We start from the raw sequence: 13,504 nt of genomic DNA, 5'->3' as shown, positions 1-13,504 counted from the left end.
AAAAGGCGTAGAGTCATAGTCATACTAGACTTGAAATATGAACTTTGTTTCTGTCTCCACAAATGCTGCTAGATCTGCTGAGTTTCTGCAGTATTTACTGTTTGTTAGGGATTTTCCATGTTGCTGATTGTATTGAAGTGAACTTCGTTATGCATTGTGATGGAATCTGGAACATGCAAATTAGGAACAACATTGGGTCATTCATCCCCTTGAACCTACGCTGCCATTTGATAAGATTATGGATGATCTGATTGTGGTCTTTATTTTACTTTCTTATCAAATTAGCCTCTGACTCGTTTAGCAATCAAAAATATAATTAACAGCCTTAATGTTATTCAATGACCCTATCTTCACTGCTTTCTGTAGAAGAGTGTTACACATGCTAACAACCACAGAGAAAGTAATTCTCATCTCTGGTTTAATTGGGATCCTTAATATCCCTAGTTCACATCTCAATCGGGAAATACATCTTACCAGTAGCAAAACTGTCTCATCTGTTTAGGATGGAATATATTTCAATGAGGTCACCTCTCATTCTTCTAGTATTCAATGTTTGCAGGCCAACATTTCCAACCTTTGCTCATATGATTGCTGTTAGTTAAGCAATCTTCCATTCATGTTAATAACTTACCACCTACACCACAATCTCTTATTTTGTGTTTTTTCTTTTTTAACTGATACTATAACATGCCTTATTGGAAATAGAGTACAGCACATCCACAGTTCCCCTTTACCCACAAAGCTTGAATTCTTGTTTCGACAAATACTTTATGAAAAGGGAAGCTGAGAAAACAAACTTACCTTTGCGGTGAATGAGGCTTAAAACTGAGATCTCTGGCATGTTCAACCTAGTTGAACGATATAAAATGTCACAGGGCTCTCAGATCCCAGTAGAAGTTGATGAATCCAGTGATGTGGTGCAAGAAAACTGATGAGGATAGGTTCTAGAAATTGAAAATAAACAAATACACAGCTGCCGCTATTTCTGTTACTTGAAAATCCTGCTTTGTGGCTATTCACCATACTGACAGAGTTAAAGTCCTGCAAATATGTGCCATTTCTGGTGAATGCTATACCCATGGAATTATGATTCTTTACCACTGTTGCCTTGGGATTAGACTACAACTTAGAATTTCAGTTCCTCTATTTCTTCTTGATGAAAAGCAGGGTTTAAACTGCTCTGTGATTTGAGTTTGATGACTTGTGTGCTAAATAGACTGCTGAACAATTTGTAAATTCTGTCATAGTTTTATCAGCCATTTAATGCGTAAATATAGTTTATAATTAACTGCAATTTAACTGTTAATTGATGTTTAACCTTATTTGAATTTGGGTTTTGGAGATTAGGAGGTTAGCTAAGGTAGAATTCAGCATTTGCTTTGTTTGATTGTGATCATTTTATTGTTTTAATCCTTGGAATCTGGTGGCTTCATTCTTTCTTTTAGATAGGGTTTCAGATTTCTTAGAAAATGTTACTAGTCTTGTCTGGTATCAAGTTTGCAGTTGCTCTTGCTGGCAGGGGAGTACTTGCAGATGACAGATTTTTCATTATCCTGTGTTAATGTATCTCTATTTGACTAACATATAGCTCATATAAAATGATAACTTTAAATACATTAATTTAAAGAAATCCAATTGGTTTGTATAAATCAGGAACCTGAGTAACTTTTATTTTAAATTATAGGAGAATTTAGTAGAAAGCAAGCATCATAAACTTGCTAGAAGCTTGAGAAGTGGACCTTCGGATCATGACCTGAAGCCAAATGCTGCTACCCGTGACCAGCTTAATGTAAGTAGAAATTCTCAAAACATTTTCTGAAAAATGCATCAAAAAATATTGAACATTTGATTTTTGAATAGTTTTGTAACTTAAATTATATTTACTAGATCTTTAATTCCATTCATAAATCCATTTTAGTTCCGTAGACAAATTACCTTTAAAAATTGCTTCCGACTGCATACGTTTGAGTTCCAGGTTTTATCTGCCTTTTAATGTATAAATATGTTTTATAATTAAGTCTAGGATTTGGAGCTCAAACAGCAGCTAAATGTATCTGAGAAGCAGACAAATATGGAATAGGTAACTCCCAGGAAATCTAAAAGAAAAACAGACATATACTGAGGTGCTTGCTAAACCAGTTTTCCATTCTGGATATCGGTGAGGACAATTGATCCTTGAAAGAGTACACTAAGAGCTGGGGCTGTGGCAGCACAGATAGCCCAAATATACAGAAGAGAAGAAAGTGACCAGGGCAGATAAAGGATCTTTCAGTTAGGTGTGTCTGTGGTCACCTCTGCTAAGGTCAGGGATGTCACAGAATAGCTGCAAGATATTCTTCTGGGCAGGGCGAACCGTCAGAGGTTGTAGTCATACTGCTGACATGGTTTGGACAGGGGATGTAGTCCTGCAATTGTAACTTAGGGATCTAATTTAGGGGAAAAAAATTAATAAACCAAACTTTTAAAGTAGCAGTTTCTGGATTGTTCCCAGTGCCATGTACAAGTGAGTACAGAAATGGGAAGAAAAACCAGATGAATGCATGATTGAAAAGATAGTGCAGTAGAGAAGCCTTACTGGGATACTGGTACTGGCTCTGAAAGAATTAGCATCTGTGCAAATTGGACAGATTGCATCTGAACCAAGCCAGAACTGAATTCCTTGCAAGATGTTGAGCTAGAATTATCAGGAAGAGGTTAAACTAATTCAGTAGGGATGTGCAAACCAGGAAAGAATATTAGAAAGTAATATCAGAGTGCACGAAACGCTGCGTGAGGCAGATAGCATTAAAATAAAGAAAACAAAATTTAAAAGCTTGAGTCAGAATAAGGGAGAAAGTAATGAGTTTGAAATCAGTGTTGCACTGCATGAAAGTGAATGCATGGAGTATTGTTAATAAGATTGGGGAGTTGTAGGCACAGATCAAATTGTAGAATTATGATGTGGTTATAGTGGAGCTCTGGTTAAATGAACAACAGGATTTGATGTTCAAATATTCCGAGGTACAAGAAAAGATATAGAAAAGAGAAAAAAGGAAGATGACAAGAAATTATCTAGGATTGTATAATGTGCTTCACGTTCTCAGACATATTTCTATTTAGTGAATATCACAGTATTGAAGAAAGCAGATATTTCAGAGGTTTCAAGGATAGCATCATTTTGACCGCAGCTATGGAATAAGGGTGCAATTAAATTGCTGAGTCTAATATATAGACAGCAACTAGTTGGAGAGCTATAGAGGAACAAATCTGCAAATACATTTGAGAGAGAGGGATGAGCATCATTCAGTAGTCACGATGAGGGACATTTTACTTACCTATACATTGAATGAGAGAGTGCCAATGTAAGCGACAGTGAGGGGCAAGTAGTCCTGAATTGTGTTTAGAAGAATTTCTTACAGCAGTATGTGTACAGAAACAAATAGCAGGCACTGCCGAGATTTGGTTCTTGGGAATGATGTGGGCGAAGTAGATCAAATGGAACAAAATCAGAAATTGCTGCAAAAGCTCAGCAGGTCTCGCAGCACCTGTGGAGAGAAAGCAGAGTTAACATTTCTGATCTCCAGAATCTGCAATTCTTTGGTTTTTAGCTTAAATGGAATCTGTCCTAGGCAGATGCTGCCCAGGTCATGGTAACAGAAGTGGAAATTCATTCACGAGAAAGGTTTAAGATCAAAAATGGAAGGTATTGGAAATGTTTCTGATACTTAAGTTGATAAGAAACCTGATTCCAAGGATGTTAATGGAAGTGGGAGATTGTCATTAACTTAAAGTGACACATATTGCTGTACACAGAGGATCACCTGCAATGACTTTTCTTTGCGCTCATTAATAGTTAGCTTTTATGTCCCTATGATCTATCCTTCATCCTCTCCTATTTCTCATCTACATTTTGTCCCTTGATTACATCATCTGAAATTTGAAAATCAGTTTCCACTTGCGCACTGACAACATTCAATTCTATCATATCGTCACCACCACCTCTCTTGATTTCTTCTTTGTCTCTAAGTAATCCTTAATGATATTCAGTATTACATAAGCACAAATTTCCTCAATCTAAATATTGGAAAGATTGATCCTTGCCACAAATTGCATTCCCAGACAACTGTGTAAAACTGAACCAGACTGTTTGTAATCATGCTGAGATATTAGACCAAGACTAAGGCAAAAAAAGACAACAACATCTACAAATTCTTCTGACTAAAAAATTCCCTCAGTTCATCTGCTTCAGAAACTCTCATGCATTTCTTTGTCACCTCTCGGCTTGACTCTCCAATGTTCTCCTGGTTGCCTTCCCATATTCTACACACTGTAAACTTGAGATTGTTCAAAGCTCTGTGGCCCCTGTCCTAATTCAGGCCAAGTCCTTTCCAGGCATTAAATGCATTTGTGAAACATCTTGGTGTATTTCACTATGTTAATGCAACAAAAGAATGCTCAAAATTATTCTAGCTGTTTTTGCCATCTTGGTTCTGAGATTGAGTAAAATTGCTTTTAACAGGGACCAGCTTGAGTTGACTTTAATGCTCAGGGTTAAAGGTTCACATCAGTGCTTGAATACATAAGCTAAGCTAATGTTTAACATGCAAAACAAAGTGGATACTGCATTGTCAGAACAACTGTCGCTTGGAGAGATTTGCATTCAAATTCTGTATCACATCAGAAGAAGAGCAAGGAGCTTTTGATATCTTAAAAAAAAAAGTCAACATCTATCCCTCCAATCTGATCCACAAATTAACTGGTCAGCTATTTTGTTATGTTTGTGGACATTGCTACATGCATTTTATCTGCAACAGGACTTCATTGACTCTGGTTACTTTGGGCTGTCTGAGAACGTGAAACATATTATACAATCCTAGATAATTTCTTGTCACCTATCTTTATGTATATTTCCAAATTTATTTATTTAATTAACTTATTGGGTTGTATTAAACACTGGGAAAGCTGGAATTTATTGCCCACCCCTGTTGCCTTTTGAAAATGTGATTGTGTCACACATGAATCAGACTATGCAAGACAGTAAATTTTATTTTTTATAGAGCATTAGTGAACGAGACTTTCTTTTAGCAATTTGATACCTTCATGGTGCCATCTGCAGGTTCTTTTTTAAATTATTGGTCTGTGCTAACTATAGTGTTTATTCTAGTCCAGTGCTTAGGAGTTTTAGAATTCTTCAGTCTATGTGTTTTGAGTGTAAATGGGTTTTGAGAATGTAGTGTGAATGGCTTTCCTGTCATTGCTCCAAATGAGCTTCTGAACACTTTGTAATATGCAGTAGTTTTGACATTGAATTAGAATTATGCTTCATCCAATGTCAGCTCATGCTGTTTTAGGCTGTCTCCTATGGGGAGTCTTTATTTTTGCTGGATTTATATTAATAGCTTAATAGAAATCAATTTGCAACAGCTCTAAAGTAGTAGTATAAATGTAGCCGAAAATGTGTCGCTGGAAAAGCGCAGCAGGTCAGGCAGTGTTTTAAAAAAATTCTCAAGGTCAAGGACCAGGCTCGCAGGAAAGTAGTCTGACACAGAACAAACAGCCAAGAATTCTCCTGCTCCTTGGATGCTGTCTGACCTGCTGCGCTTTTCCAGTGACACATTTTCGGCTCTGATCTCCAGCATCTGCAGTCCTCACTTTCTTCTAGTATAAATGTAGACCTGTAACTGAATGGAATGTTCAGATTTATTCTACTTGCTAGAATCTTGATTACAATAGATTGAAATTTGGTTACTCAATTGTATTTGTTCAAAAAAATATATCAATGGGAGAAGTACAACAATTCACTAGTTATTGAGATTAAATAAATAGCACATTTTGGGCTACTCCAACTACAGATTGAAAATAATGGCATTACTGGCAGCAGAGTGATGATGATCTCGTTAATCTATCACTTCTTATGCACTTCTGTTAGATAAAGTTAAAGTAGTTCAGTTGCTGATAGTAGAATTGCCTCAGCTGCAGGTCAGTTCAGATGCTCCTTCTATTGAAACCTAGGGGCACAAGCATCTATATTTTGGAGGGATGTTGTGCTTTTTATCCTTGTCATCGATAACTGGGTTTCTTCAAGCATCTCTGCTGTTGTGGGGAAGAAAATAATTAATTTGTACTTGAACATAACAGTTTTTTCATGTTGGATCACTGTATATCTCAATGCTGTATTGTTGTAAAGGGTGTTATTAATCAAATATGGAATTGAAGCTCTGCATGGAGAAGTTTGTATATTTGTTTTTAACAGATGCCTAGAGAGAATTGTGTTTGTGCTGATGTGATTCAGACTTTACAAAAATCTTGGCAATGTGGGAAAGGGGATAAACTAATCACAATGTCTGAAGTAGAAAAGTTGCCTGTTCCTTTACTTGAATAACCCTCGCTGCAAAATTATCTTTCTTGTCTTAAGAAATACAGTAAGAAGTTTCATAACTTGCACATCTTTTATTCAATTAACTTTTCATAGTGTATTAAGTATAATCTACAATATACTGTACAATGTTTATAAGAAGTCGCTTTTTTTTCCTAGATTATTTTAAATTATCCTCCCACTAAACAACTGTCCTCTGAAGAGCAAGATCTAGTTTGGAAATTTAGATATTATCTCACCAACCAAGAAAAGGTAAGTTTTTAAAAAAATATATAGTATTAATCTTAATGGCAAAGACTTCATGATTGTTTTGATTCAGATTGAATAATTTGTTGTACATGCAGTGATTGACACCAATAATTGTAGACTAGTTTCGACTAAAATATCCATTTATGCATGTTTTCAATAATAGGGAAGAGTTTACTGTAAAAAATAATTTTCTGCTCATGCTAAAGGGTTGAAATTGAGCACATATAATGTATCATTAGTATAATTACAATATTATAATGTCTACAAATACTCCATCTTGAATGATTCAACAACACTTGCATCCATTTTGGCAGTATCTTTCTGACTGTCTAGCCTTATGCAATAATGTTAGTATTCAAGTATCCAAGTACATTCATAGTTACCATTTCTCATGAAACTTGAAGTAGTAGTTTGCAAAGCAAATACCCAAGACAGCTATGGAAATGCAAAACTTGATTTGGTAAAATTGCTTTACAATATGTTGTTGTTTTCTTCTGTAGGCTTTAACTAAATTTTTAAAGTGTGTAAACTGGGATTTGGCCCAAGAAGCTAAACAAGCTTTGGAGTTATTAGGAAAGTGGAAACCAATGGATGTGGAAGATGGTCTAGAATTGCTTTCCTCCCAGTTTACTAATCCAACTGTAAGGCGGTATGCTGTTGCTAGGTTACAACAAGCGGATGATGAGGTAAGAATATTATATGTTAAAATAGATTAAACTTTTGTGGGATCTTTTGTGAATTAATTTGTTTGAGTAGCTTATTAATGCACTTGGTGCTGATATGAAGCATTGGGTTAGTGTTGAAGATATTGAAGAATGTTATCAAGAAGCCTGCATTTCAAGTTCTAATTTCTAACACATTTGTAACAAATTTATCAAACTTTTTCAAAATTTGAGAGCAAGGAGATTTTTTAAAAAATCATTCCCAGTCGCTTAGACTATCTTTTGATAATTGGTTACATATTTAGTTTAAAAAATCACGCAACATCAGGTTATGCTCCAACAGGTTTATTTGGAAATACTAACTTTCAGAGTGCTGCTCCATCATCCAGTAACTAGCAAATTCAGTGTCTTATGATCCTGCCCCACAAGTTACATGATAAAGAAGAAGCGCTCTGAAAGCTCGTACTTCCAAATAAACCTGTTGGACTATAACCTGGTGATGTGTGATTTTTAACTTTGTCCACATTAGTCCAACACTAGCACCTCCACATCAGTTAATATATTGACAATGATAAAGGATCAAGTTATGGAGCCTGATAGAGTTCTTGGAAAAGTTGTTTTTTGTGTGCATGTTTCTGTGTTGGATAAGCTGCTCATCCATACCTTTGGTTAGCAAGGGTGATGTAACTAGTATGTGCAGAAATTATACAAGGGCAAGGGTTTCCAGTTTACAGGAAGCCTGCTCTGTTATGTATCTGGTAGGGTCAGTGCCCAACGTAATTGTGTGCAACTTCAGTGAATAAAATGGCCGCTTAAAAAACATTTGTGATGTTGATTGAGGCTTCCAATGAAGAGGTTGAAGATGTCATAAGTAAAATGTTCAGTGGTACTGGATATTCAAAGCAGTTTTCTTGATTTTTTTTTTAAAAGGCTTTGTTCTTGTGCTGAGCATTAACTTTTACAACATTTTAGGTTTTATATGGCTGACCTTCATTCTGGAGCTGTGACCTAACAGATTTGAATGGGTGCTATATAAGCTCTTTTACTTTGAATCCCTAATGAAGACAAAAACGATCAGTGGGAACAGCACCAGCCTGCTCCTGGTGGACCTACTGCATCTCGGGAGAGGATGAGCAAAATGATGTAGCTATGAAGAAGCAATATGTGTAACATACCATACAAGCAAAGAATAAGCTTTCCTGTCACATTAGAATGCACAATATATCTGGAGGCTTGGGGCTTGTGTTGGGTGGTGGTGCGCATATGCATCCTGCTGGAACGAGATCTGTCAAGTGGACCTGCTGGCTGTGCATCGCTAATGACTGTCAAAGTGACTATCTCTTTCAAATTGTGTTGTCTCTGGTGCGTTTCCAGGCGTAAGCCAGAAACCTTTGGTTGCTCATCCACAAATACATTGTCCTGTTTGCTGGAACCCGCGATAGCAAAATTAATATGGATTGATAACAGCAGTCAAAGTAATTGGGTACTTGTGTTTGGACCCTACTGGCATCCTATAAGTAGAGGCAACATGACCTACATATTTGTAACAATTGTAAGGCACCCCAAACCATCAGGAGTGTTATCAGTTGCTAGACTCCCGTACTCCAATAAACAGTTGGTGTGGAACCACAGAAAATGTGAATGCAAACAATGACAAAATTCCCAGGAAGCTGCTGTAATGCTTCGATTCTGTGACAGTCCACCCTCCCTGATTTTCATAATACCGTGAAATAGACTCCCCAGATGGCTCCCTGGAAACTAGGGATATCTGCTTTAGTATGTGAGTGATTATGCTCATGAGGAACTTTATTGCAAGGCCCAGCAATGATACACTGAAAGCTCTATGGCATATAAATGTGTCATGAGCAAGCCATCTGCACATGGAAGTTGCCTGCACAGATCTAGAGATGTTATTCCGTGTACAGCAGCCAGGATCTCGAGAATGATGGTTGTGTGCTATGATATGCATGCCATTGAACAGCTGAGAAGCTTGGAACTGCAGGAAAAATGGGCGGCAGAGCATAGAGTCTCTTCAAGTGGTACCTGAAATAGTACCTGTCCCAAATGCGGTCAATATTGCAAAGTTCACTGAGATATTATTGGTCCACGATCTGACAGATGTAAAAGCTATTGCTCAGTAACAAGATGAAGTAGCATTGCAGACAACCATAGGATCAGGAGTAGGTCTTCATCCCCTCCATCCTGCCCACCATTCTATAAGGTCACGGCTGATGAATATGCCCAAGGATTCAATGCTTCTTTCGTTCCAGTTCAACGTAGCCCTCAGATCTCTAATATTTTTAAAAAATCTTTAAATACTGTGTGATCTAGCTTTTACATCTCTCGGTAGAGAATTCCAGGTTTTCACTACCCTCTCTAATAAGAAATTCCTTTGCACCTCAGGTTCAAATGGAAGTCCCCTAACTCGAGATTCCCCCACCTGTAAAGGTATCTTCTCAACTTATATCCTATCAAATCAATTCAGAATCTCGACTGTTTCAATACGATCACCCATCATTCTTCAAAACAGGCCTAACCTGTCATCTTGATTAAATCAACCCTTTCATCCCAGGAAACAACTTGGTGAATCTATTTTGAACAGCCTATAATGCCAGTGTATGTTCTTTCTTAAGTAACAGGGTCAAAACTTTACACACTTACAGATGCAGCTTCACCAAACCCCTGTACAATTTTAATGAGATTTTGTTATTTTTAAGCTTCAACCGCCTATCAATGAAGGCTAAATTTCCATTTGATGCCTTAATTTCTTGCTGCACCTATGTACCAACATTTTTTATTTCAAGCACGAGAACACCTGTATCTCTATGGTCTGTACATGTTTGGCGTGTTGTTTCATTTAAATACTAGTCTGCCTTTTGATTCTTCCTACTACAGTGCATGATCTCACACAATTCTACATTAAACGTATCTACCAAGCTTTTGTCCACTCACTCAACTTGCCTATTTTACATAAAATAAACCTAACACTTATGAATGCTGAAGATCGGAAATAAAAATAGAAATTTCTGGAGAAACTCAGCAGGTCTGGCAGCGTTAATGTTTTGATTCCAGTAATCCTGAAGAAAGTTCAGTGTTCTGAAGAAGAGTCATTGTATTCAATGTTACCTGTTTTCTTTGTTTAGGTGTTGCCAGATCTCATGCCTTTCTCCAGCAATTTTCTGATTTTGTACCTGTATCCTCTTGCAGATTCCTCTTCAAAATGTGTTCTCTCTAATCTAGTTATTGTAACATAGAAAATTTGGATACATTGCACTCTTTTCCCCTCCTCTTCAAAATCATTCATATAGATGGCAAATATTTGCGACCCTAAGACTAATGTATGGCACTTGACTAATTAGTTTTTTCCAAAAGACCCGTTAATCCTCACTGGGTATTAACCAATCCATAATCCATGTTTTTACATTCTCCTAATACTGCGAGCTACTGTCTTGTGCAATAATTTTTTTTATGTGGAACTTTATCAAAGATCCTTGGAAACTCTGGATGTTATATCCTCAAAGAACTCTAGCAAATTTGTCAAACATGGTTACCCTTACATAAAACAATGTTGACTCTGTTTAATGTATCAAGCTTTTCTAAGTGTCTGCTGTTTCTTTCTTAACAATGGACTCTATATTTTCCTAATGAAGGCTGTTAGCCTAACTGGTGCATAGCTTCCTGCTTCCTGTCTCTTGTTCATGAGCAAGAGCTTCACATGAGCAGTTTTCCAAACTTTGGTACCCTCCCAAAATCTAGTGAGTTCTGGAATATTTTGGCTAATGTGTCCAATGTCTCTGCAGCTCTTCCTTTAAAACTCTTGGATGGAGGCCAACTGGTCCCAGCGACTTGTCTGCCTTTGGTCCCATTTGTTTATCAAATATCTAGTGATAGGGACTGTTTCAAGAACTAGCACCTTGCTTATCTGTTATCTTTTGGGCTGTTTATTGTATCCTCCCAGGAGGATTGATGCAAAATATTGATTTACATTATTTGCTATTTCCCTTTTGTCTGTTCTCAATTTTTCAGATCCTGTAGGGGTTCAGCTACTTCCTTTTCATATACTTGTAGAACCTCTTGCTGTTTTGTTTTCTATATTTGCCAATTTGATTTCATAATCATTTTTCTCCCACTTTAAAAGTTTTGTAGTCATTCATAACTGTTTCCTAAAAGAAAAAATCCCATCCTTAGGTTTTAGTTTTAGTTTGGATACTTTTCTTGATCATCTTTGTTTACCCATGGGTATTTTATCCTTCTCATTCAATTCTCCTTTTTGTCTGGAATGACCTTTGCCATGTGTGCATTCTGAAATATATGTTTAAGTTTGAAACATCTTTTTCAGTCCTTCCCCATGATGTTGTCCAACATTAATTTTTATTTTGTCATTTGTCACAAATGAAAAGCTACTTGCTAGATAGCAACCAGAAAGGGACAATCCAAGAAAATGGTGGAAACAATAATATTTGTGTAACTCTAAAAAAGAGCACATTTGATATTCTAATATTATGTTACGAACCCTTTTGCAAATACAAATCTTTATTCTCTCTCCTGGTACTTTTGCAAGGTACAATCCAGTGGCATCAGGTAGAGACATGCTCAGGTTCCAAGTTTCAAATTCGACTTCATCATCACCCCTCTCATTACCTATCCAAAGCTCTCTACGATTGTAAAGACCTGGAGAGCATATTGCTGCAGATCAGTGGGGTGTTTAACTGATCATGGTTAGAGTCAAGAATCCTATTTATGTGGCTTTCATAATGCGTAAGCCAAAACAAGCAGACCTGCCACAACCAGTCATAAAAAGATGATGGAAAATTAATCAGTTCACTAGTGGAGGAGGTTACACTAACATCCCTATCCTTGATGATGGGTAAATCTCGAAGACTGAAATGTTCTAAACATTTCCAAACAGTTTCAGCCAGAAATGTCAAGTGGAACAATCTATTTCAGCCTCCTTCTGAGCTCATCAACATCAAAAGGTGCCAACCTTCAGCTGAATTTTTTTTATTTCAAAAATATACTTTATTCATAATAATTTGATGGTCTGTACAGTTGGTCATGCCATACATACGTAAACATTTCCATACAAAGATCAGAATTTATTATTTTTATATACAGGTCTGTACGTTTATCAATCATATGTCCATATATTTCGCTGAGGCGTCAGCAGAGCCCAAATGACTGCGTGGGCCCCCTGTTCTTCTTAGGCAGGCAGATGTTACACGGTGGTCTTTCCCCACCGTGCCTTGGCAGCAGCTGCCCCAAGTTTCAGTGCGTCCTTCAACATGTAGTCCTGGACCTTGGAATGTGCCAGTCTGCAACACTCAGTCGGGGTCAACTCCTTCAGCTGGAAGATGAATAGGTTTTGGACCCAGAGAGCGTCCTTCACCGAGTTGATGATCCTCCAGGTACAGTTGATGTTCGTCTCGGTGTGCATCCCGGGGAACAGGCCGTAGAGCATGGAGTCCCGCGTCACGGCGCTGCTCGGAATGAACCTTGACAAACACCACTGCATTCCTCTCCAGACTTCTTCTGCGTAGGCACATTCCAGAAGGAGCTGTGTGACAGTCGCCATGCAGCTGCTTCGAGGGCAGCGTGCGGTGCGGCTGAGAGTCCGGGCGTGCATAAAGGATCTCACAGTGCATTCCTCTCCAGACTTCTTCTGCATAGGCACATTCCAGAAGGAGCTGTGTGACAGTCTCGTCCCCCATGCAGCTGCTTCGAGGGCAGCGTGCGGTGCGGCTGAGAGTCCGGGCGTGCATAAAGGATCTCACAGACAGAGCCCTTCTCACCACCAGCCAAGCCATGTCTTGGTGCTTGTTGGAAAGTTCTGACGGTGAGGCATTCTGCCAAATGGCTTCGACAGTCTGCTCAGGGAACCGCTCGATAGGATCCGCCATCTCCTTTTCCCGAAGGGTCTCAAGGACACTACGTGCTGACCACTTCCTGATGGACTTGTGGTCAAAGGCGTTTTTCTTCATAAACTTCTCCATGAAGGACAGGTGATACGGAACGGTCCAACTACTCGGAGTGTTCCGCGGCAGCGAGGCCAGGCCCATCCTTCGCAACACCGGGGACAGGTAGAACCTCAGTACGTAGTGACACTTGGTGTTTGCGTACTGGGAATCCACGCACAGCTTGATGCAGCCACACACAAAGGTGGCCATCAGGGTGAGGGTGGCATTGGGTGTAATTTTTCCCCCGTTGTCCAGATCTTTGTACAGCGAGTCCCTTCAGACCC

At 38.3% G+C, this 13,504-nt stretch overlaps 1 protein-coding gene across 1 annotated transcript in view; it reads left to right on the top strand.

The window, feature by feature from the left end:
• Positions 1-13,504, top strand: part of pik3c3 (phosphatidylinositol 3-kinase, catalytic subunit type 3) — a 122,156-nt gene that overhangs the window by 41,079 nt on the left and 67,573 nt on the right. The window contains exons 8-10 of the mRNA XM_043686708.1: positions 1,685-1,789; positions 6,515-6,607; positions 7,105-7,290. Coding sequence (XP_043542643.1) covers positions 1,685-1,789; positions 6,515-6,607; positions 7,105-7,290 — 384 coding nt within the window. The remainder of the gene's footprint in view (positions 1-1,684; positions 1,790-6,514; positions 6,608-7,104; positions 7,291-13,504) is intronic.

Source organism: Chiloscyllium plagiosum, chromosome 1 (assembly GCF_004010195.1).
Source record: "Chiloscyllium plagiosum isolate BGI_BamShark_2017 chromosome 1, ASM401019v2, whole genome shotgun sequence".
Classification (NCBI taxonomy): domain Eukaryota; kingdom Metazoa; phylum Chordata; class Chondrichthyes; order Orectolobiformes; family Hemiscylliidae; genus Chiloscyllium; species Chiloscyllium plagiosum.
The sequence above is the reverse complement of the archived record's forward strand: the minus strand, read 5'-3'. Positions and strand labels throughout refer to the sequence as shown.